General features: G+C 37.1%; 1 protein-coding gene across 2 annotated transcripts in view; it reads right to left on the bottom strand.

The window, feature by feature from the left end:
- Positions 1-3,785: 3,785 nt before the first annotated feature.
- Positions 3,786-27,013, bottom strand: part of PLCL1 (phospholipase C like 1 (inactive)) — a 383,765-nt gene continuing 360,537 nt past the window's right edge. For both annotated transcript variants that reach the window (XM_059928416.1, XM_059928417.1), the window contains one exon: positions 3,786-5,501. In XM_059928416.1, coding sequence (XP_059784399.1) covers positions 5,319-5,501 — 183 coding nt within the window. In that variant the 3' untranslated portion in view covers positions 3,786-5,318. The remainder of the gene's footprint in view (positions 5,502-27,013) is intronic.

The following is a 27,013-nucleotide window of genomic DNA, read 5'->3' as shown; positions in this document are numbered from 1 at the left end:
TTGTCCATTTTTAAAATTGGGTTGTCTTTTTATTATGTTGTAGTAGTTCTTTTTATATTCTGATTCCAGCCTTTATCAGATATGTAATTTGCACACATTCTGTGGATTGTCTTTTCACTTTATTGATGGTGTCCTTTTAAGTACAGAAGTTTTCATTTTGATGAAGTCTAATCTTATTTCTTTTGTCCTTTTCTTTTTCTTTTGGTGTCACACCTAAAATTCATGACCTTAACCCAAGATCACAAAATTTGCTCCTATATTTTTCCTAAGGGTTTTATAGTTTTATCTCTATATAAATGGCAAAAGTTACATTTAAAATTTTTTTAATTCCCCAAGAAAATCTACCAAAATCTAGAGTATGCATCATAACTAATGATGAAATATTGGAAACTTTCCCCTGAGATTGGGAATGGATTGGGAATGAGAAAGAATGTTCACTAACATCACTTCTATTGAATATTGTACTGAAGGTTTTAGCCAGTTCAACAAAGCAAGAAAAGCAAATAAAATACATAAACAAAATGTATAAGGATCAGAAACAAACAAAAAAAAAAACCTCATTATTTGCAAATGACATGATTATGTACCTATAAAATCCAAAATGATACAGAGGTAATTAGAAGTGAGTTTAGCAAGTTTACTTTATACATGGCCATCACAAAACAATCGATTGTATTTTCTATATACCATAAATAAGCAATTTGGAAATTTAAATTTTAAAATGTTACTATTTCTAACAGCAAGAGAAACATCAAATACCTAGGAATAAATCTAATGAAAGATGTGCAAAACCTTTACACAGAAATCTATAAAATTGTATTAAGAGAAATTAAATAAGGTCTTAAAAATGGAGAAATATACCACATGAATGGATTGGAACAATTAATATGTATATTTATCAGAACTCCCCAAAATGATACCATACTTTCAGTGTAATACCAACCAAAATTCCAGGAGGTGCCTGAGGGAAATTGACAAGCTGATTCTACAATCCATATGAAAAATAAAAGAGCCAAAAATAACCAAGAAAATTCTGAAGAAGAAGAGAAGTGGGAGCCCACATTCTCTGATATCAAAACATTATAAAACTATAGCAATGAAGACAGTACAGTAATATTGCCAGGACAGACATAGACCAATGGAACTGAATAGGGATTCCATAAAGAGACACACACATACATGCGTGCTTCATTTTTCACAAGGGTGGCACTGTAGAGTCATGGACAAAGGACAGTCTTTACAATAAATGGACTGGGTCAACTGACTATCCATGTTGGGAAAAGATAGAATTGGGCCTATGCCGTACGCTATACACAAAAATCAATTTTAGGGGACTTGTAAATTTAAATGTGAAAAGGAAAACAAGAAAGCTACTAGCAGGTAATATAAGAGAATATCTTCATGAACATCCAGGCCAAAGATGTCTTAACACTAACCATAAAGGGAAAAAAAGCATAACTTGGATTAAATTAGGGATCTCTACATCAAAAGACATTAGCAACACACATGACAAACACAGGGTTAAGATTCTTAAGTAAATGCCTCTTAAAAATAAATAATAAAAGATAAAAATTTACCACCACACCCAAAAATGATCAGAAAACAAAGACAATCTCTATGAGATTATTTACAGTCAATGAACATACTAACATGTGTTCAATTTCACTAGAGACTAAAGATAAAGAGAAATAAGATTTTTAACCTAGTAGACTGGCAAAGATGAAAGTAAAAAAAATTAAATTTAGTATTAGCCAAGATTTGAGCACTTTCATAAACTTATGGTAGGAAATTAAATTGGACAAGTTTTCCAGAGACTATATGGCAATGTATCACAAAATCCCTAAAAAATATATCTATTCTTTGACCAATTATTCCACTTCTAGAAATTTATCCTAAAGACTCTGGGATATGGAAATTTTGCAAAAGTGGATTTTCATCACTGCAATGCTTATATAACAAAAAATTTAGGAAAGAAAAGTCTAGCAATAGGAGATGGGTTAAATATGTCATGATAATCCATATAGAAAGACACTATGTCATAATTATAAATAATGATTTGGATCAAGGATCACCACCTAAGATGTCCACAGGAGCAAGATGTAACATAAATGAGTAAAGAGGCTCTTTGGCAAACTGGATAGCACATGCGCCTTTTGAAGAGGGCAACTCCAATCAATTGATGCCAAGTAAGAAGTGGGGGAGGGTCTAGTGTTGTCAGTGTACCTAATATTTTAAAAGAAGTAGAAAATTGAAGTTTTTATGTGAAATCTCCTCATGTTTAAAAGTTGTCTATTGTTTAGAATTTTTTGAAAAAATTCAGTGCCCAAATAAAATATGTCATTTATGGACTAGATTCAATTCAAAGGCTGAGAGCTCCAGTGTACATATATATATTATTGACATAAAAAGATCTCCATGATGTATTGTTTTTATTGTTGTAAAAAGCCTGTTACAAAACAGTTTATATAATATGATCTCATTTTTTGTTAAAAATGAAAGCACATTTATATGTATAAAGAAATGTTAAACAGTGTCTAAGAGGTATAAATCTAAATGTAATAGTGGGAGATTTTTATTTTTTATATATTTTTCTATTTTTGCATTTTTATATTGATCATTAATATTTTATTATAAGAAAATAAGATGAAGTTTTTTTAATTTGTGGTTGTAAAGGAAAGAGTTAATGGTTTAGTTTAAAGTTTTGAGAATTAAATTAAAAATCAAAATCATTGAATAAATACTCTTGCACAAAATTTGGACAGACCAGAATTCAAAGTCAGTTCTTCCACTTACTATATCAGTGGCCTTTGGCTTTCTCACCTACAAAATATCAGTGATAATACCTACCATCGCCACCTCAAATTCCCTGGGTAATGTAAAAATTAATAAACAAAAATAGAATGAATATCTACCACCGTGCCTTCCTAGCATTGCCAAAAGCTAAGTGGAGAGAAGGGGACTTTTTCTACAGAAGTTCAAGTTTGGAAAAAAAGCAGACACTCGTAGAATATAATAATGAATAAAGGTTGTATGTTTGTTTTTGCTATTCCATCAGGAGGTAAGACCTCTTCCCTGGCAACTTCTCTACTCTCAGAATCTAAAGCTCCTCTCTGCCCCACACCTCAATCCCTACCTCAAGGATACCCAGCACAGCGGAGCAGAGAGTGGCTGACACCAGAACGAGCACTAGATGAGGTGGAATCATATCATGTTCTCAAGAATATTTGGGTACTAGAGCCTAAGTGTGCGTGGAGGCCCAGGACAAATGGAATAAACTAGAGAAGTCACTCTCAAGGATTGGATTTGACCCTCAAGTAAAGACACGAATAAATATTCTTTGAAAGTTTGCCACCCTTTAGCTTCTCTTCCCACCTCTCTGTAAAGACATGAATTTCTCCACGTGGTACTCAGGGAGGTGAAGAGGTCCATAGGTGAAACCAACCAATTGGCTAATGCAAGGAGGGTTTTGTTTCTGTCTATATCACCTCTTTTTCATCATAAGGGGCTTAGATATCTGCATTCCACTATTCCTTCCACTGTGAAGGGTAAGTATAATAGAGGGTAAAGACACTTTTTCAGCCTATTGTAGTACCACTGGAAACCTACCTTCAAATGAGATCATGTGTCTTCCCAAGCGCCCAGTTTTAAACCTAGGGAGAAATATCGTCATATCTGGTCCATGGAAATATCATATCCTGTAAGATATTTTTAATATAGTAACTCATTTTCATTATCGTTCTTTTTTCAATTAATTCACAATAAAAGAGAACAATAAAAGTGTTGTTTCATATCTTTACTCTCTCAGTAATGTGCAACATGAACATAATAGTGTTAAGAAGTCAGAAATAACTTAACACAGTTGCTATAGAAGATGTTTATATTTGCATAATTTCAGCAATGATCTTCCCTAGGTTCCCCCGAATTAGCATATTTGTTAACCAAATTAATTAAGAAGCTTTTCAAAATAAAAGCAATGTTTTAAATAGATATATTTTCATAACCATAGAACATTTAGTTCTGTTGGAGGTAACAAACATATTACACTCAAGTACTTTCTGAAGATATTAGGGTAAAAATGATCTGGATGCAATTATAAATGTACCCTAATTAGTCATTTGCTTCTTTTGTGTGTATGTTTTTCTGTATGTGTTAAAATTATATCATAGATACTTTGTAATTAGTTAGTCCTTAAATCATCACAACGTTATCTGACCCACAGAATTTATATCAGCTCAAGGTGATGATATGATATTGTTTGAACAATGTCTTTAAATTTAAATGTAGTACTCAATTAAATGCAATGAAAGCCAAGACCTCCTAGCTGCCCATGTCTGTTATAGAAAATGAATGCTAAGATTCCCAGTTAGGAAGAATGAGACCTTCCTATAAATCACAACCTTGAAATTTCATAACTGAATATCGTTGTCACATCAAAATCCTGATTTCAACAGAGTTTTCATGGTGTTTCAGAGTACCACATAAGTGGGTATAAATTCACTTATGATCAGCTTTTCCACTGAAAAGTGAACAACTACAGAAAACTTTCTAAAAATTGATTTTATTTAATAAATATTTTAAAGAGTTCACTAACTGAAGACTTTGCTGATCTTCCCAGGAATTCTGATCAGTTGTTTATCCTTCATTCATTTTTATTTCTACTGTGATTCTTAGGAATTTGTCTAATCTATATTTAATCTATTAAAACATCTATGCACGATAAATTTGGCTTCCTTCAATTATAAGCTGTGTTATGATCTCCAAATTAAATGACAAAGGTAGAGAAGTAAAATTAAACACAGCAACAGGTTGTAGTTAAGTGCTTTTTAGAATTTCAGATTAACAAATTTGTCCCAAAATGATAAAGTAATAACTTACTAAATGAATAATGCAACACAGAATAGATTTTAACAGCATCTCAATCTCTCTCTCTCCCGTCCCCACCTATCTCTCAGTCTTTCTCTTTTGCTCTCTCTCTCTCTCTCTCTCTCTCCCTCTCTGTCTCTCTCTCTCTATCTCTCTGTCTCTGTCTCTCGCTCGCTCTCTCTCACACACACACACACATACACACACTTCCGCCCACATCCATACGTGAGTGTGTACACACATCTCAGAATTTTAAAACACTGCTACTAAAGGTTTTAACTTAGATAAATTAACTACGTTAAAATACTGACATTGTGAAAATATCTGTTTATGTCCAATACCCAAGAGAGGGCATCTTTTTGTGAACTTCTAAAAAGCTTAAAGAAAGAAAACCAGAAGGAAAAACCAGAGTCCTTGGCAGGAAGGCTGGGTGAAGGTGTGGCTGGCGCTCAGGGTCACAGCTTCCCATTGTCCTCGCTGCTCTCCTTCTCCTCTATGGCCTCCAGGCTGCGCTTGCTCTTGGCCTCGGCACCACTGCTGGGGGCTTTACTAAGGCCACAAGACAAGCACGCCAACTGGATCTGCTTCATGTTCTCTATAGCTTCATTCTTGGCATTCTTCAACAGATCTCCTTGGCCCTACAAACAGGCAGAAATAGACACCAAAGAAGAATGTTACGGGTCAGGCAGATCCTAAGTGACATCACTCTATATCCTTCATGCTGTTGCTCAGCGAGGAAACAGACTCAGACTCGAGAGCCCACTTTTCCAACATACTTTTCTTGCATTATTGAGGGTCTTTGCTCTTTAGGTCAAGGACCTCAACCTGAGCCTTCCCCATTTTCTCTGTAGTTGCTGGCAGCCTCTGGAGATTTCCTGTAGGAAGGAACACCATCTGGGGACCCTTCTCTGGACATACCAAGGACAATCAGCCCTTCCATCACCAGGGTTCGAGACTACACACTGCTGTAACTCCTAAACCACCCAGCCCAGCATTCCTAGGCTTGGCAGAAAACAAGGGAAGAAGTTCTTCCTCAAAGAACTGAAAATTAAATCAGCTTCTTAGCGTACGAGAGCTTACAAAGCAAATCTCTGTAAAGTAAATCACACACCCTTATGCTTGGTAAGCTGGTTTTTAGTATATTGGGTCATCGCTGCAGCCTGCCTTTTGATAAGTTCCTAGTTACTCATGTTCTTTTCTATTATCCTAAGGACAATGTTCCCATCTGGCTGATGGAGAGAGGCTCCAGAGGCTTAGTGTGTCAATCAAAACAAAAAAGCAAACGAGGATCACAGGAAGTCATCAGTTGTCAGTTATATCAGTCTGAGAAAGATCTTTTCCCATTATTTTTTTTCTTGTTTTAGTTCATTGCTATAATGATCAAGTGTATATGCTGACACTGGCCCAAGGGGCTGAAGGAGTAAGTGTGGGGAAGCCAGAACATGTTTCCGTTGTGTACAGATAAAAGAGGAAGGAGTTCCGTCTCTCCCTCCATTCTCACGACAATGCTTGAGAGTGTGACCTTGAAACTGGAGGTTACATGAGCTGCTGGAGAGTTCCTCTACAGAGCAGAGACTTCGAGAAATGGTAAGTCACCTATTTTATGCAAGGTACTTCATCATACACTGTTTGATCTCTTTAATTTGATGAAAGCTTTTACCTTAGGGTGTATGAGGACCCTAAAATTAAAAAGGCCTTGCATTAAAAATGCCTTGGAATACTTCTTTCTTCAAAATCTGTACAAGCACTTGCCAGTTCTATCTCATGTCATAAAATCTTTCAAACAAGAGCCTTTAAATATATGGGATGAATAAGTATAACTTTGCCTAATACTTTTGTTAAGGTGAACTTACCCCCAACCTCAATCATGGACTGGGATTTTAGAAGTAGACTTGGAAGTTGTATAGTTTAGCCTTCTCATGAGGAGAAAAGACGCTGAGCCTGATGAGGTGACGTGACTGACCCAAGGTCACAGCTGGTTAATGACTGAGCTGGGACTAAAGTCCAGGTCTTCTGCCTCTCGGTTCTGTGCCCTGTTCCACACACCACGTTTATAATTTAGACTAAAACTAGAGACTAGAGAATGAACACTCTTTCAGATAGAGATGGACTTTCTAAGGGAAAAATATGCACGACACAAGCAGGACTTGGGGAGTATAAGCATAATGAGTCCCCTCTGGACGTTAAAAAAAGTCACATCCACTTTGAAAAATGCAATCCTGAAGCGATAATGATAATAATACAACATAGAAAGTGCTCACTCTCTACAGGCATTCTTCTTCATACTTTACAAATGTTCATTATTTGTCACAACATCCCCACAAAATAGGCTCTTTTCTTACTTTAAGTTTACAATGAAAATGGAGGCCCAGAGTGATCCTCCTTCCCGACTCACACAGCTGCTAAGTGGTGGAGCTGGGGTTGAAATAAAGTCCAGCAGTTGGCTCCAGAATCTGTAGTCTTAACCGCTACATGATATGGCATCCCTTCAAGGCAAACTGTGTGCTCTCTACAAAGCACAGTAAAGACTCCCAGTCAGTCATTGTCACCCATGGAAACAACACGGATAAAAAGACAATCATTAACCAGGTGGCACAGTCGGACAGAACTTAGAGATGGGATCTACAGAGTCTACAGGAAGATAACATGCACCAAGATACGTTGGCGGAGAGAAAAGTCAGAGTATCTTAGTTTTGCTTTTAGCTCCAACAATTTCCCCCTGGGCCATTTTATCTCCTGTAAAAACTATGAAAATATTCTTCTGTCTTCCTCACAGTTTTAAAGATTACAAAAAATGTTGAAAAGCTATTTGTTGGAAACAAAAATAAACAAATGGGACCTAATGAAACTTAAAAGCTTTTGCACAGCAAAGGAAACCATAAACAAGATGAAAAGACAACCCTCAGAATGGGAGAAATATTTGCAAATGAAGCAACTGACAAAGGATTAATCTCCAAAATTTACAAGCATCCCATGCAGCTCAATATCCAAAAAACAAACAACCCAATCCAAAAACGGGCAGAAGACCTAAATAGACATTTCTCCAAAGAAGATATACAGATTACCAACAAACACATGAAAGAATGCTCAACATCATTAATCATTAGAGAAATGCAAATCAAAACTACAATGCGATATCATCTCACACTGGTCAGAATGGCCATCATCAAAAAATCTACAAACAATAAATGCTGGAGAGGGTGTGGAGAAAAGGGAACCCTCTTGCCCTGTTGGTGGGAATGTAAATTGATACAACCACTATGGAGAACAGTGTGGAGGTTCCTTAAAAAACTAAAAATAGAACTACCATACGACCCAGCAATCCCACTACTGGGCATATACCCTGAGAAAACCATAATTCAAAAAGAGTCATGTACCAAAATATTCATTGCAGCTCTATTTACAATAGCCAGGACATGGAAGCCACCTAAGTGTCCATCAACAGATGAATGGTTAAAGAAGATATGGCACATATATACAATGGAATATTACTCAGCCATAAAAAGAAATGAAATTGAGTTATTTGTAGTGAGGTGGATGGAGTTAGAGTCTGTCATACAGAGTGAAGTAAGTCAGAAAGAGAAAAACAAATACCATATGCTAACACATATATATGGAATCTAAAAAAAAAAAAAAAAATTGTCTTGAAGAACCTAGGGGCAAGATGGGAATAAAGACACAGATCTACTAGAGAATGGACTTGAGGATATGGGGAGGGGGAAGGGTAAGCTGGGACAAAGTGAGAGAGTGTCATGGACATAGATACACTACCAAATGTAAAATAGATAGCTAGTGGGAAGCAGCCGCATAGCACAGGGAGATCAGCTCAGTGGTTTGTGACCACCTAGAGGGGTGGGATAGGGAGGGTGGGAGGAAGGGAGACGCAAGAGGGAAGAGGTATGGGGACATATGTATATGTATAGCTGATTCACTTTGTTATAAAGCAGAAACTAACACACCATTGTAAAGCAATTATACTCCAATAAAGATGTTTAAAAATAAAAAAGAAAGAAAAGCTATTTGTGATTTAAATAATCACAAGTAAACTATGCTATAAGGTGATATGAAAAGCAATTAACATACTCTATTACTGAAACAAATATCTTGATAGTGTGCATATTTTAACACACATTTTACTAACCTGTTTAAAATGCATCTACAAGAGTCTGTTTTTACAGAGATATGTATATTGCTACTGCTTTTACAAACGTAAAGATTCCTTTAAAAAAACTGTATGAATAAACAGGTTATACCCACACTCATTTTGAGTATTACTTTTAAATCCTCCCTTTTCTTTTAGTGTTAAAGTTTTCATCAGGCATTTTTAAAGCATAAAAAAAGCAAAACTGGCATCTTCCCTAATTGCAAGAGAGGAGTAAAACATGCAAAAATATCAGGCTTGATACTACTAATGAATAATGCTCTCACGTCACTTTTCCTGCAGCAGGTTATAAAACATATCTAATTAATCAGCCAGAATGTCATCTCATCGGTTCTGAGAGGTGGGATCCAGGCCTAAATGCCAGACTGTGTCAGTTCTGGTAAATAGAAGTCAGTCTCTCTAGAAAAGAAAGGCCAATTGGAGAAGACAGTTTGTGCCAGTGCACAAAAACACAAGGACATCATCTCCTGATAACCAGGAGACAACACGCCCTGGCTGTACGATACAGGCAGAAAAAAATTGGAAAAGAAATTAAGCTATTAACTAACAGAAGAAGAAAAAATGAAAGACTAAATTATGAAGAGTTTCCATTGAAACACTGATGTAAAAATGTTGTTTTCAATTTTTTTTTTAAGAAGGAGGCATAGAGGTCATCTTTCTGTTCTGTGGTTAAACTCCTTGAGTCTTCTCGATTAAGTTAGCAGAAGCAGAAAAGTCTCATTCTAGGCAAAATTGTAAAGGGGGTGAAGTTTATTGTTAACAACCCCATCTTGGCATTCGTTTTCAGGGCTGACTTTTTCCCACCATGCGTGCAGTGATTTCCGCTGACCAACTAGCATTCCTCTCTCTACTCTGTTACACTCCCTCTCAGACTCCTCCTAACTAGCCAGCTTATACCACATCTCCTCCCTCAAAACACCTCTGTCCTGTGTATCATTTCCCAGAAGACATATTAGGTATTCAGATCAGCTAAGCCGCTTAAAAGTATTGGTGTGTAGTCTGCATTTAAGGAGTAATATAACAGGGCATTTCTAAAGAATATGCTCAGAAATTCTCCTCAAGCAGAGGTCTTGGGAGAGAGGCAGAAAGGAGAGAAGCCCAAGAGAATTCATTTTACTTGGTGGTATATAAATTGTAACATCTCCTGGGAAAATAAATCTGGGATTGTTATGGCCTGGAATGTAAAATTAATGGACAATTTGACCACTGAATACCCAACTTGAAAGAAATGTCAAGCTGTTGCCAACATTTCAATATACTAGCAATCTCATGGGAATTTTTAGTTTCTCTTCTCTGGTACTAGGGATGCTTCAGGGGGAAAAAAATGAGAAGGACTGCTTTAATCCAAAGAAAAGTAAGAGTAATAGAGGGCACCTCAGGCAGACTTATGCTGATGGGACAACAGGACTATCAAAAGTCTCAACAGCAATGACTACCAGTTCAGCCTCCACAGTTATTTGACTTCCAAATGTCATACTCCATGGAAATCTCAACACATTTAAAAAGTAACACTTGGAATCATAGAAAACCATAGAGAGATCACTACAGAGATTTTTGAACCTAAAAATTAGTAATGATTAATGAATTTTTTTTAAAAGAGACATTAAGCACTCATAACCAAATCCTTCCAATGTCACTAAACTGCAATTAAAATAAATCATCTAGAAATCAAGAAATATCTGATGCAATTAGATTGTAAATGGGACTGATATACTACCATACCACCACAATTTTTATTACTACTAATAAATTATTACTGACAATAAAATGCTATCACAACACTAAACAGAGGCTAACACTTTGAACACTTAATATACTAAATGTAAACCAATTTGCACATATTATCTCATTATATCAAAACCATAAAAGAGGCTAGATTTCTAAATGTGAGTTATCTATTAGTTATATATTTGTAAGTTATTTAATAACTATATTTTATAATCTATCAAAAGACATTTAGAATTTGTGTTATTCCTGTTCTTACCAAGAAATGCAGTTTCCTTCTATTGTTTGAAAATAGTTTTGGCTACAATCTGGCAGAGTAACTTACAAAAGACATCGACATCCATGGCTCTTAAAATACCCATTTTTCCCATGAACTGCCCTATCCCTTGTGATATTAGTGCACGAAAGAGTGGTCAAACATCATAACTAGTGTCCTTGTCACGTGTGAAGGAAATGTGTGGGTTGTCTCAGAGCACACCACAAATATTTAAAGCAGTTAATTGAGACTCTGGGAATGGAGAGGCCCTCACATATACACAACTACGCATATAAACAAATGCAGCTCTGTCACCGGGCAGGCGTGGATGGGTATTTCTCAGCACACATTCAACGGCTGACTGATTCCCCTGAAATTCTTCCCATATGATCATCCACACCCACAGCTAGAGCCACCCCTTGATAATACTGCAACAAAAGTCCGCCACAGACAGCATGGTGGTATTAGCACCTCTTTATTTGTTCCAGCTCCATTTGGTGGACATGACCATGTTGTGGTGGGCTGTGTACTATCACTGTATTAACAGTTCAAAAAGCATGCTTTTGGGGAATCTCTGTATTATCTAAAGGGGGTAAATGTTTTGCTCAAAAGAGGTAGAAACAACTATTACAATGTCCTTCATTTGAGAAATTAAAATAGCAAATCAAAAATGTGTTGATGTCATGACAGATGCATTTCTCTTGATGTTACATTACTGGAATATTGGGTAAAACTATGCAAAGATGGCCTGGGATTCTTGCTCTCCAGAATGAAAGCCTAGTTTTGTAGGGAATGTATACAACATGTTAGCAAGAGTTACAGGCATAAAGATGCAGCCATTAGGGAAATTATGTACAAAATACCTCAACTGCACAAAAATAGAAGTTTTCATTGCATAAAGTTATTAAAGCTCAGATTTATTAGTTTTCAAGATCTTGTCCACCAAATATTTCAACTGCATTCTACTCGCCACTTAAGAAGTTGAATTTTTACTCTATGAACATTCAAGAAATATGGATGAATAATTGTAGAGCAGTTCTGGTCTAAGAGTATTGACTTATTGGAGCTTTTTATGTTACTCTTCTCCTGAAACTCTGAACTCAAAACAAAGGAAAAAACACTACTTTTCAAATCTTTATCACATAATGCAATTAAACTATTTCATTTTTATAGGAACAAAAAGTGAATTACATTGGACATGTTTACCTGAGCCATTAGATTTTATGCCCTTTATAAAGTTGTTTTTTAAATTAGTTTTATGACTGATACATTTTAGTATTGGTCAGAAACTCCAATTAATCAGATATCTCTGAAGATTATGGAAAGAGAACATAAGTAAATATTTTTAGTATCTGAGAATCTAGATCTGAAGGAAGAATAATTTACAAAATGTAGAAGATACTTCAAAGAAATTTTAAGAATAATTCAATGCCAACAAGACCACAGAACATTACAGAATAAAGCAGAATGACATGTTTAATAAGCACAGCCATACAAAAGGTTCTAAAAAAAATGAAGTCATACTCTATTAAAATTCAACATAATGAAAATTATATTTGAAAGTTAAATTTGAAAGCATATGTTTTAAGACCTGACAAATAAGATTTTCTTTTTCCACAAGTCTTTCTCAAATAACATCCTGCTTTGTTACAATACCTTTCTTATCAGGAAATCTTGACTGACTTGAGTGTTGAAGGAATGAAGGATCCTATTTACTTCAAAATGGTAATTAACTGCATCTTAAGCAGAAAGCCTTTGTACTAACCATGTTTTTTAAAAATAGTTTTTAATATAGAGGAGACCATTATTGTGTCCTTGTGTATGTGTGTGTGTGTGTGTGTGTGTGTGTGTGTGTATATATAATACTATATGTAAATAAAGTAGTTTAATAGTATTTAAATACTAATCACTAATAATAATATAATTGCATCACTTTAACAGAATGAAATATAACAATTGTATGATCATTTCAATAGTTGCATAAAAAGCATTTGACAAAATTCAACATCTTTTTATGATAAAAACTCTCAACAAAGTGAGTATATAAGGAATGTACCCCAACATAAAAAAGGACATATATGACAAGCCCACAGGTAACACCACACTCGACAGTGAAAGGTTGAAAGCTTTTCCTCTAAGATCAGGAACAAGACAAGAGTGCCATAAGAGTGCCCACTCTCACTATTTCTATTCAGCATAGTACTGGAAGTCCTAACCAGAGGAACTAGGCAAGAAAAATAAATAAAAGATATCCAAACTGGAAAGGAAGAAGTAAAATGACGATCCGATCTTATATATAGAAAACCCTAAAGACTCCATCAAAAAAAACCTGTTAGATCTAATAAATGAACTCAGTAAAGTTGCAGGATAAAACATCAACATACAAAAAAATCAGTTGTGTTTCTATACACTAACAACAAACTATCAGAAAAAGAAATAAATAAAACAATCCCATTTACATTAGCACCAAAAATAATAAAATACTTAGGAATAAATTTAACATAGGAGGTGAGAGATCTGTACACTGAAAATTACAAGGCACTGATGAAAGAAATTAAACACAAATAAACGGGAAGATATCCCATGTTCATGGATCAGAAGAATTAATATTATTAAGATGTTCATACTACCCAAAGCCATCCATAGATTCAGTGCAATCCCTATCAAAACTCTAATGGCATTTTTCACAAGAAAAGAAAAACAATCCTAAAATTAGTATGGAACAACAAAAGACCCCAGATTGCCAAAGCAAGCCTGAGAGAGAAGAAAAAAGTTGGAGGCATCATACATCCTGATTTCAAACTATATTACATAGCTAATCAAAACAGTATGGTACTGGCATAAAAACAAACATGTAGACCAATGGAACAAAATTGAGAGTCTAGAAATAAACACATACATATATGGTCAACTAATATTTGACAAGGGAGCCAAGAATATTCAATGGGGAAAAGATAGTCTTTTCAATAAACGGTGCTAGGAAAACTGGGTATTCACATACAAAAGAATAAATTGCAGCCTTATATTACACCATTCACAAAAATTAACTCAAAATGGATTAAAAACTTAAATGTAAGACCTGAAATCATAAAATTACTAGCAAAAAAATAGGAAAAAAAACGTGACATTGATCTTGGCAATGATTTTTTTAATATAACACCAAAAGCACAAGCAAAAAAAAAGCAAAAATAAACAAGTGGGACTACAACAAACTAAAAAGCTTCTTCACAGCAAAAGAAACAAACAAGAAGATGAAAAGGCAACCTATGGAATTGGAGAAAATATCTGCAAACCGTATATCTGATAAGAGGTTAATATCTAAAATACATAAGGAACTCAATATGCATGTAATAACTCAAAATATATAACAACTCAATAGCAAAAAATAATCTGACTAAAAAATTGGCAAAGATATGAATAGACATTTTTCCAAAGAAGATATACAAATGGACAACAGGTACATGAAAATGTGCTCAATATCAACATCAAAACCACAATGAAATATCACCTCACCCCTGTTAGAATGGGCTTTATCACAAAGACAAGAGGTAATAAGCATTGGCAAGGATGTGGAGAAAAGGGAACACTTGCACATTGTTGGTGGGAATGTAAATTGGTACAGTCATACACAAAAACAGTGTGGAGGTTCCCCCAAAAATTAAAAATAGAACTACTATATGATCCAGCATTTCCATTTCTGGGAATATATCCAAAGGAAATGAAATTAGGATCTCAAAGAGAGACCTGCACTCTCATGTTTAATGCAGCATTATTTACAATAGCCAAAACATGGAAATAATCTTAGTGTCCATCAAACTAATGAATGGATAAAGAAGATGTAATATATATATGGAGATTATATATATATTTATATGTGTGTGTGTGTGTGTGTGTAAAATGGAATATTATTCAGCCATGAGAAAGAAGTTAATCCTACCATTTTCAACAACATAGATAAATTTTGAGGGCATTATACTAAGTGAGATAAGCACACAGAGAAAGACTATATGTGGAATCTCAAAAAACCAAATTAATAGAAACACAGAGTAGATTGGTAGTTGCCAGGGGCTAGGGGGTTGGGGGAAATGGGTGAAGGTGGTAAATGGGTACAAGCTTCCAGTAACAAGATGAATAAGTTCTGGAGATCTAATATACAGCATGGTGACTACAGTTAACAATACTGTTTTGTATACTTGAAAGTTGCTAAGAGAGTAGATCTTAAAAGTTCTCACCATTAAAAAAAACGTAACTACGTGAGGTAATGGATTTGTCCACTAGCCTTATTGCGGTAACCATCTCATAATATATACATATATCAAATCATCACCTTGTACACCTTAAATTTACATAATGTTATATGTTAATTATATCTCAATAAAGCTGAAAAAATAATAATATAATAATAATACAAAATTAATAATAATCAAGTAACAACAGTGCTGATGACAGGTAGTATTGATGGGTAACACCTGCATTCATCAATAAAACCTATTGCATTGAGATGCTTTTGTTGACCAGATCATATAAAGAAGTATGGAATTTAATGTCTCCAATTCCCACTTATTGTCCCTATTGTATCCTGTTCTAAGCTATGTATATATGAACTGCTTTCTCCCTTTGATTTAGGAACACTGGTGGTCTTTGTTAGCTATCAGTTAGGACTTGGGCCTTCATTTTGGCCTTATTCATCTATCAATCCATCAAGCAAATATTTATTAAACATCTACCATATGCCAGACTTTGTCTTCACCTGTGGTTGTCACCCCATCAAAACCAAGATCCTTTAAAACAAATATTTTGTAAGGCTTCCTTTATTATTCTAAAATGAAAGTCATAAATAATATAACCTAGTTATATACATTATTAAAAATTAAGTAAATGTAGTATACTAGCTATAATATAAGGAGAAATAAGAATGGTCATTTAAAATAAAATAATATGTATTTCAATACGTAAACGCCCAGGCAGGCACACAAGAAACCATAATGAAGTAGACAAATGCCTGTACTTACTTAATATGAATTCATTTAAATTTAAAAGAGAGATAAGATCAGATGCCTTTCCACACACACAAGATACAGGAAAATGACAATGCAGATGTACCACAAAGACACTAGTATAAAAATAAATAATGGCAACTGTCCAGACTTATTTACATACAATAAAAGAAGGAAGGAAATAACCTTAATTAAGATAGGGATAATATGTCAAGACGAGTACAGAGTCTCACCATGGAGAAAAAGTCTGATAATTCCACAAGTGAGGAAGTAAATAAAGTCCATACACCCCACTAAATTTTCCAAATCTTCAAAAGTACCTCAAAGGACATTTTCCTTGTGGTTGACAATATCAGCTTCTACTTCGCAGGATACTGTGGGATGCTTATCATGGATTATCAATAATAAAGTATCATATTAAAATGAATATCTCACTTCAGTTTGTTCCAGTATTACTGTATAGCAATTATACAATCAGGTGGACAGAGTGCCCAGAGCAAATACATTATTCAATAATTTGGAAATAATGTCTTTATTCATTTAGGCTTCCCTCTCGGTAACTACCTTTTCCTCATGTACTGGGCCTTTCACATAACTTCTTGTTAAATAAACATCATTTACAAAAGTACTCTGATTTGTATTTTAGAGGGTGTAGTCAAGCAGGACTTGAGAAAGTCTTGCAGGACATAGGGCAGTTCTTCATTATGTTGCACCGTCCTGCACAGTGCAGGACAGCCAGCATTCCTGGCCACTCCCACTAAATGGCAGGAGAATCCCCCGCAGTCACGTCTACAATGTTCCAAAACACCCTCTAGGGGTCAGTACTGTGCCCATTAAGAACCGTCAGGCTAGACTCTGGGGATACCACAGTGAGCACAGATCCCCTCCTGCCCACATAAAACTTAAGTCTCGTGAGGGACACAGGCAAAAATCAAAAAAATCACAAAAAGAAAGTTACGTCTAATTGCAAGTTGTGCTGTGTGCTTAAAGGAAAGGAATGTGATGCGGTGAGAATGGGTATTCTAGGGGATCAGTCAAGGCTTCCTCATAAAAGCGACAACTGAACAACAATTTGAAAGATGGAGAGGCTTCTTCACCTTACAATCAGTGAAATACGATGTAAGGATCTTCTGATGCTCACCTTGAGTCCTCAATCCTTCTACAGTATTACAGATACAGATATAGAGAGTATGGGAGAGTGTTCTGGAAGGATACTGCCTCTATGACACAGTACCAAAATAGTCTAATATATCCCATTTTTCCTCGTATTTTATTTACTTAGAATTTACTTTGTTTCCTTGAAATTTATGCTTGGGAAAAAAAACCACTGAAAGTGGAAAATACTCAATAAAGTTTAATTTAATGACAGTATCATTTTGTTCTGCTAAGTAAGAGTTCTTAGTAATTATTTCAAATTTTTGAAGTACAGCTATAACGTTTTCATAAATATATAGATGAAGAAATGGACTCAAGATAGCTAAATAAATATATTGCCCAAGTTCACACAGAAAATAAGTGTGAAGGAAATAACTAGTAACGCCTGCTTCCCAGACCAACAGCTGCTTTTTCTTCACTGCATTATTTTTCTTTGTGTTTAGGTGCATTACATGCTATGTTGCTCATGTCATCTAATAGGTCTTAGAAATGTAGAGAAGAAAAAAATAGCTTAAGACTTATTTGGTTTTAAAAAGAAAAATGCTTTGATAGACCCTCACGAATGCTTTCATAGACCCTCAAAAATGCTTTGATAGACTCACATAAATACTACTTTTGAGCTCATACTTTGATGTCTGACCTTTGCTTTCAATATGGGTACAGAGTTTGGAATAATTTAATAATTTTAATCTGAGCCAAATTTTCAGAAAACTGCAATGCAAAAGCAATGATAGAAGATTCATGAGTAGGGAAAGTGTGGAGAAGATGACTGGTTTTCATTTTAAAGACCTCATCATAAGCGCTAATAGATCAGGTCCAAAAAAGAAGATTATAAATGAATCAATCCATTACAAGTACCAGCTGAACATTTTTCTTTTTTTGGAGTATAATTGCTTTACAATGGTGTGTTAGTTTCTGCTGTACAATGAAGTGAATCCGCTATACATATACATATATCCCCTCCCTCTTGGACCTCCCTTCCACCCCGTCCCCTATCCCACCCCTCTAGGCCATCACAGAGCACCAAGCTGAGCTCCCTGTGCTATACAGCAGGTTCCCACTAGCTATCTATTTTACACATGGTAGTGTATTTATGTCAAACCTTTTTGAAGAATGCTACAACGTAAAAACTCATCAGTTAGTTCTCAGATCCCCAGGATACTGATTCTCCTTGCAGTACTCATGAACCCTAAAAGTCACCCACATAAGATGGCTGCCCAGGATGGTACACACGAGTTGAGAGCAGAACCAGAACTCCAGGAGTGATGAAGGAATATATCTGATTCTAAGGATTCCACATTTCTGTCATATAATAACAATTTGGCCTAGAGGCTTTAAACCATAACCATACTGTTATTCTACAGGTGAACATATAGTATGACCTGCACAATCAGACTACTTGGGTTCAAATCCACCAAGTGTTAGCTTTTTGACCTTGGGCAAGGTCATTCGATGCCTCAGTTTCCTCACCTATAAAATGCCTATGATAACTGCACCCACCTCTAGGTTTAAAAGCAAGATTAAGAGAGATAATACATGTGAATCATTTAGAATAATGCCTGGTATACATGGCAAACTCTAATGATTATTAGCTATTACTATTATTTTATAAACAGAAAATTTAAAGCGTTCAGTAAATGCAATGTTTCACTATCAGTAACATTATATATATATCAGTAATGTTATAGATGTCTACTGTATTTTACCTTCTAAACTGTGAGGAAACATAAGCACTTTGAAGCTTAAAAAAGACAAGTTGGTAAAGTCAGGGGGAATAAACCATTACTGAGAATAAAATTCAGGATTGATCACCCATTAGCCCTCTGAAAAATCTCATAATGTTTAAAATAAAAACAGTAACAATTGCATTGATGTGGGAACTTTCCTTGGAAAACCCCAGAACGTGTAATCTTCCCCCCTCCAAAAGTCTATTTTCTTATTTGTAATTTAGAAGTTACAACACTGTTCAGTGTAAAACACAGAAGCATTGCTCACTGTTGGAATAAAAAGTTTTAAACAGCTGTTTCATTTAAGCCAGATGAGAAATTAAAAATGAACTGAAATCATCTGTCACCAAAAGAAATTAATGACAAACATTATCTTTTGTGACAGGACTGTTATATTTCTGAAGATACCATATGATAGATTTCTGCCAGGGTACTCTGTTTAAGAAGCCGTCTATCTGCTTTGGGCAAATCACTGTAAGCCTAATCCACTTACAGAAAATGTCAACAAAATTGCCTCAACACCAGTGAGCTGAATAATAGAAAACCCTGAGCTAAATTTTAAAAATATGATTCAACTGCAGAAAGATTTATGAATTTAGGTGTGTGTGGTGATACTGGTATCCTGAGAATTCTCTTGCAGGCATTTTGACAAAAGAGCCATTCAATAAAACAATAAGTCCCTGCCTGTTGATTTCCCTGCCCTCTGCTCTTTCCTTCCCATTATTGTGATCATCTGCCTCTATGTCAACAGATCTAATAAGAAAGGACAGAAGAGTGATATCAACCTTTAGCAAGGTGACAAGGGTAATTAATTGCACTTCAGATGAAACTTTGGTAGTAGATGGTCATCATCACAAAAAAAATATTGTTTAAAAGTTCTAGCATCTCAAAGTAACTTTCCTTGTGTAATGAATGACCCTGAAATCCAACTTCATACAACTATCTTGAGTGCCACAAGCCACACGCAGAACAAGCTTCTATAAAAACCTCTGCTTCACCAACTCGTGCTATTTCCATTTCAAAAAGATTATTTACAATGGCTTGAAGGATGTAGGATGCCTCAAACCCCGGAGCAGACAAAGGCTATAGAGATAGTTACTAATATTAGAAGGATATTTTTAAAAATCCATTCTGGAATTTACTTGGTAAGGTTTCACTTTAAGAAATTACTGATTGCATTGCTTAAATTATTGGCTACTTGATTCACCCAAAAAATAAATCTGCAAAAATGCCAGAATAAGAGTGTAGATGCAATAACAAAGGTCCAACATCAGGGTGAACTGATCACAAAATGGCTTCAGCTGCTTAACGGCCGCAGCGCTGAGACTTTCAGTAAGCAAGTGGTTTCTTGTGACATCTGGCCCTGTGTTGCACAACTCCAGGGGCCCCTTTCACACTGTCTTCTATGTGCATAGCATTCCCTGTGGCCCAATGACAGACGTACTGCATCTGGTCTAGACATGTCCTTTCACCAAGGACATTTATTCTTTATTCTCTGCCAAATCATAATGCTTTTAAAAAGACTGAAACTGTCCCCTTTAGGAGTGCCTCATGGCTTGTGCAGAACTATCCTACCCAGTGGCTCTATAGGCACCCATTTACACTGGCGTGACTTCTAGTTTCAGTGTCGCTTGCAATGGCCAAATAGCTATTAGCAAGACATTGTCAAAGGGGCAACTGCCTTGTACTCTCCACCTATTTTTTTTTTTTTTATTAATGAGGGTAAGGCAGCTATTAAATGAAATGTGCTACTTTTATTAACAGTTAAATCAAGCAGCAGCCAACTCAGCTCCCTCCACAGTGACTGTTTAGAGATTTAGTCATTAATGAGGTACTCACTGTTGGTGGCCCAAATCCAGTAGGGCATTTGGTTAAAGACTAGACTACTGTTACTCCAAGGAAATGTCAAGACCTGCTTTCTCTAATGTGAGACTTGCTCAAATTTCAGATCTCAAACTCAAGCCATCCACAACACCAAACTATTGGCCACACATTTTCCTCATGCTTTATATATGTTTGTTTTTAAAATTATGCTGCTCAGAAGTTAAAATAATAGCATCCAAATTTCCATATTGTGTCATGTTGGCTTAATCAACTTATCTACTGCTATCCATCTGTCTGTGTATACATCATCCTGAATACCTCAGTAGGCGTATCATGAAAATAAGGACATTCTAAGTAACCACTCTACTATCATTGCCCCCAACAAAGTTGGCATTCATTCAGTAATCTCATCTGACTGCGGTGCATGTTAAATTGCTTAAATGTCCCAAAACAACTTTTACAGCTTTTTTAAAAGTCCAGAATCCATTCAAGTTTCACACGTTCCTAGCATCTTTGAAAATAATGATCCAGCTATGTGAGTTAGAGCAAAAGCACGAGTGACAGGTGAGTGCACACGGAAACTCAACAGCAAGTTCACAGCAATAAGTATCACTTCCTTGAAAGACATACATTTATTACCTCAGCTTCACTCCTGTATACTTAGTGGATTACGTACCACTAAATCATCACATACACTTGTCAAAACATTTCTTCTGAATGTCAAATACCATCACTCTTATATTCTTATTTTTAAATCAACTTTATAAATATATACGCCTGGAAAAACTCACCATACATTCACCAAACCCATTCAATTTTGTGAATGTCATGCTGCTCTTCCTAGGCAGGCCTCAGATTTCTTTCCAGAATAGATGACTGTGAAAATCAGACTCTCAGAAACTTCAATTCCAATATTTCAGTAGCTGGTATTTTTTTAGGCCTTAGCTATGCAAACCAAAAACTCCACATTTTTAGAGGAACTCTGAATTATCCCCATGTAAAAGATCCAGAACACCATTTGCCAAGCCTTGCATGACCCTGTCCAAGTCCACAGACCCCTGCTAAAGAAAACAGTGTCAGGCTGACCTTGAGCTGGGATGGCTTTGCTCTGTGCTTTAAAAACCCATCTCCCCAGCCACAAGTGGTTAAACCAAGCATCACACTGGCCCAGGAGTGGCCACTCAATGGGGGCCAGTGACCTATGACTCCAGGCAGCAATGACACCAATTAGTCAAACCAATCAGATGTACTCTCTCAGAAAGTGAGCCTGGGAAATTCGAAAAGCCTCAGTTGCTCACAAAAAGAGATGCTAGGAAACAGAGGGAAGAAAGAGCGAGGAGAGACCTGAACTTAGGGCTACAGCACTAGCGTGAAAATTCTGAATTCTTGCTCCTGAGAGAGGAAAAGATAACACAGTGCCTTAAAGCCTCCTTGATCTGCCATGATCTTCTAGCCGGAGCTTCTGTGAGTCTGTGGCTTCCCTTCTTCCCAGGAGTTGTGTTGCTTGCATTGTCATTTATAGTCTCACCTGCAAAAAGCCCAAATGAGTCCCTGTTCCCTGTAACTCAGGCAAAAAAAAAAAAAAAAAGTCTACCAAAACAGAGTTTAAACCATGCTTTCATCCCAGCTAAGGCTTTCTAAGCTTCTTGTAGAGAAAAGCAGAATCCGTCAAAAATATAGAAAGGACAGGCATTGTGGCTGATGTCTGCAGTGCAAAGACAATTAACAAATTATGAATTGGCCGTGTGACCTTGGGAATATCATTAACTCCTGTTTCCTTTTCTATTAAACAAGAAGACTGGATGAGATGCTCTCTGAGTTCACCTTATATACCCAATGTCTATCATTTATTAATTAGGGCTCGATTTAAAATGGCTGTGTTAAAATTCATTACCTCGTTATTTTAAGTAAGAGAGACTGTCTAGTGGGAAAGAGATAAAGAAGCAATGAAAGTGTTATGTTAGGGGAAGAACAGGGTGCTGTGGAAAACACGTGGCAAAGATCCTAACCTTGATGAGGCGGGAGGGGCGGGAGAAGGCACCACGTCAGAAAAGGTATCCTGAAGGCCTGACACCTGTGGTGAAGTGCCCAATGCAGTGTGTGAACAAAGGCTCCCGCGGAGCAGGGGTGCCAGCAGAAGGGAAGGCCTGTATAACTGCTCAGCATGACAGCCTAACTGGTGCCACTGAGGGAAAAGTTCGGTGTGTCTGGGGTTGTGCCTGAAAGAGGAAGGCGATGAGAGGCGAAGCTGGACGGGAGGAGGTCGCAAAGGGCTCTGCAGGCGAAGTTAAGAAGTTTGCAGGAGGAGCCATGGGAAACATTGGAAGGGCTTTACGTGGGCAGAATGGCCATGACCAGGCTTACGTTTAGAAAGGTCACCAAGCTGCTGTGCTTCGGAGGGGGGCAAGGGTATATGGAGAAGGAAAGATTTTTCACTAACCAGGGAGATAAATAACTAAGGCCATAGCTGTGGGGACGGAGATCTCTTAGGGAGATATTTAGGAGGCTGACCCAGCGATACTTGGTAATTGCTTAGAGGTGGAGGCTTAGGGGAAAAAATCAAGGATAACCCCAGGATTCTTGCTTGGATTGCTCTGAGTTGTCATTCGTTCATTTAAGTAGGGATAGCAGAGGTGTCGTGGAGGGCAGGCAGGAGATGTGGGTGGAGATGAGCAGAGTTTGAGACGTGCTGGCCTCGCTGTGGCTGAGAGACCCCCAGAGTGCAATGCCGGGGGGGTCCTTGGGAGGGATGTGTGGGGAGTGGAGGTCATTCAGGGATAGAAAGACACACTTGGACCAATGATATCCATGTGGGATTCAACAGCATAGAGGGGGCAATAGAAACCATTAGCATGGTCAGGATGACCCAGGAAGAGAGGATGCAGTAAGAGAAGAGAGCCTGGGCTAGAACCCTAAGAAACACCAGACTTTAATAGAAGAGTAGAGGAAGGGTAACCTGCAAAAACTGCTGAGAAGAAAAAGCCAGAGATGTAAGAGGAAGGCCAGGAATGTCCAGAGGATGTCCCCAAAATCAAGGGAAGCGGTGATGCAAGAAGGAGGGAGTGATCAGCCATGTAGAACGTTCCCAAGTAGTCAAGGGAGATAAAAGCTGAAACACATCCACAAGATTTTGTGACAAGAAGGTGACTGGTGACTCTGATGAGAACAATGTAATGGAGTGTCAGGGGAGGAAGACAGAGTAAAGTTGGCTAAGGAGTGCATGGGAGGCAAGGAAGTGCATACAGCAAGTGTAAACAACCTTGTTAAGAAGTTTGGCAGTGTAGGCGAAGAGAGAGATAGGAAGTCAAGTAGCTGGAGGGGAGCTGAAAGTATTTATAAAAGCTATTTTCTATGTATAAACACGGTTAAGCTGAACAATGAATTGTGAAAGCAGAAAGACAAAACATGAAATGGAATAACTAAAAGCCTCTACTTCTTGGACTGACTGTTGTTCTCACTTGATCTTCATGGTATCCTAATGTTCCTTCTCCTTATATCAGAGCCTGTTATTTGTATGAAGTGGGAAAGTTACCCAGCAATTAAACATGTAAAGCATACTAATTTAAATATATAAGTAAATCTACCTAAGCTTAAAAGTAAAAAAGCAGGGATTGCACATGGTCTATGCATTTATAACTACCCCCAGAAAATGAAGTTCTCACGTTGTCCACCAGGTGGCTCCCCTGTTTCGGGCTTAGGTAGGGAGCTCCTGTCTGTCCACAAAAAGCTTGTGTTCCAATGGTTAGAAACGGCCTTCTAACACCATTTGGTTAATTCCTCTGCTTCCATGTAGATTTGCACCTCAATCATTCTAAGTATGTAAGAGAGACCTCAAATAAATTCTGAAAACTTACAATGTCATAAAAAAAATCCATGTATCACCAACCAGTATATGCAACCATTTTTAGATGGAAAATATCTTTCGCAGCAAAATCTGAATAGTCATGCCTCTTCAAAGACAAAAAAAAAAAAAAAAAAAAATCTGGCTACTTGCTTTCTCAATTCGGTGAAAGGAGAAAAAACTAACTCTAAAATGCCCAATAAATTTATTTTATATAACAATAAATAGGTTAAAATATCAATGCCTCTTTTATGTATAAGGCAGTATCTTTATACTTGCTGTTTGGAGAATTTTAACACACATAACTTAATCTAATATGATGTAAAGCTCTCAGGTTTAAATAATTTGTTGATGGTTCTAGGACATAAAGATCTTTCCTCTACTTGATAAGGGTTATTAGCATGATTTAGCATTCAGGAAATGTTATCATTATGCATTTATGAATATTCACAATAAGCAAATTATGTGGGTTGAAGGGCAGTTGGAAAGGTCCACCCCCCCCACAGATACTTCTCTTTGCCCCTCTCCCATCCTGCTGTACCTGAAACACCCACTAACACCAGAAAGAACACAGGAAAGGGGAGGGGAAAGATTAGTTTTACAACTACCAGTGTACAAAGGGGTTAAAAACACACACACACACACACCATACTAGCTAAAACCAGTTTCCCTCACTTGCCTATCTTTTAGGAGACAGTTCTAGCATTTTTAACTTGTTAATAGTATAGCATGAACGTCAGCACCTCAGGTTTGGAACCCACATGGAAATGAGAGAAGCACTAAGGTAGGTATGGCTCCCTCCGCAGGGCCCCTTGGGAAATCCCCATGACCATCCCCGGGGACAGCACATCATGTTACTCCTTATTTATCCCTCTTTCCTCATTTTCTGAGAAACTTGAAGAAAAAAAATCCAAAACATTAGCCACTGAGCAAAATCACCTCGGAAGGCAGGAATGCCCATGGGATATTTGGAGAATTGCAGAGGGATTGCCATGGCTGGAGCACAGGGCGAAAGTGAAGATGAATACTGTACAAGAAAAATAAAGGCAGCATTAAGGTCATTAAGGAAAATAACCTACTTAACAAGGCAAAACAACCTCATCAGAGACAAATTAAAAGAACTGTATACACCCAGACAGGATCTTAAAACTTTGTTACCCTAGAGACTTGAGAAGCTGTATTCCTCTAAGGGAAATACTTGTTTGTTTCATAGAAGCATGTTTGTTGTGCTGCTTATGTAAAAATTTACGTCATGTTTGTTCAGAACAAATACTGACACGGTCTCACCATCTCCTAGCGGGATCCCCTGAGCCACTCTTCCTTACCCTTTTTTTTTTTTTTTTATTGCAGTATAATTGCTTTACAATGATGTGTTAGTTTCTGCTGTACCGTGAAGTGAATCAGCTCTATGTTTACATAGATCCCCTCCCTCTTGGACCTCCCTCCCACCAACCCCCCCATCCCACCCCTCTAGGTCGTCACAGAGCACCGAGCTGAGCTCCCTGTGCTATACAGCAGGTTCCCACTAGCTATCTATTTTACACATGGTAGTGTATTTATGTCAAACCTAATCTCCCAATTCGTCCCACCCTCCCTTTCCCCCCCCCACATGTCCACACGTCCGTTCTCTAGGTCTGTGTTTCTATTCCTGCCCTGCAAATAGGTTCACCTGCACCATTTTTCTACATTCCACATATACACGTTAATATACGATATTTGTTTTTCTCTTTCTGACTTACCCTTTAACTTTCCATATTTATGTCTTGGAGCAGCCAAGCTGACACCTGCCGGAGGATGTTTCAGCACTGAGAGAAATCAATGGGTCTTGGCAGCCACCTCAGCTCCCCTCAAAGGGTGACCTTTAGGTGTGACAGCAAAAGCATATCCCCTACCATAACATATTAATTTTTTTAATCCTCCGTTTCAGGTTGCACATTTTTAATAAAGTCTCCCACTAGTGTCAACTTCAAGGGTACTGAACCATCACAGCTGATTTCCTTCTGTACTCACATTTCAGTCTCTTCTTTTTTCCCATGTACTTGGAAAAATGGAGCTTGGCTGTAGTGAAGTCGAGGTTAGTTTTCTCGGCTGTGGAGGGTCCAAAGTCTGCTATGTTATTTCAAGGGAACAGTTTCCAACATTTCTCATCTCTATAAACCACAGGAGGTTTATTTTGTACAGTCAGGTGTTTGTTTGTTTTTTATTTATTTATTTATTTATTTATTTATGGCTGTGTTGGGTCTTCGTTTCTGTGCGAGGGCTTTCTCTAGTTGCGGCAAATGGGGGCCACTCTTCATAGCGGTGTGCGTGCCTCTCACTATCGCGGCCTCTCTCGTTGCGGAGCACAGGCTCCAGACGCGCAGGCTCAGCAATTGTGGCTCACGGGCCTAGTCACTCCGCGGCATGTGGGATCTTCCCAGACCAGGGCTTGAACCCGTGTCCCCTGCATTGGCAGGCAGATTC

The sequence above is a fragment of the Balaenoptera ricei genome, chromosome 7 (assembly GCF_028023285.1).
Source record: "Balaenoptera ricei isolate mBalRic1 chromosome 7, mBalRic1.hap2, whole genome shotgun sequence".
Taxonomy (NCBI): Eukaryota; Metazoa; Chordata; class Mammalia; order Artiodactyla; family Balaenopteridae; genus Balaenoptera; species Balaenoptera ricei.
The sequence above is the reverse complement of the archived record's forward strand: the minus strand, read 5'-3'. Positions and strand labels throughout refer to the sequence as shown.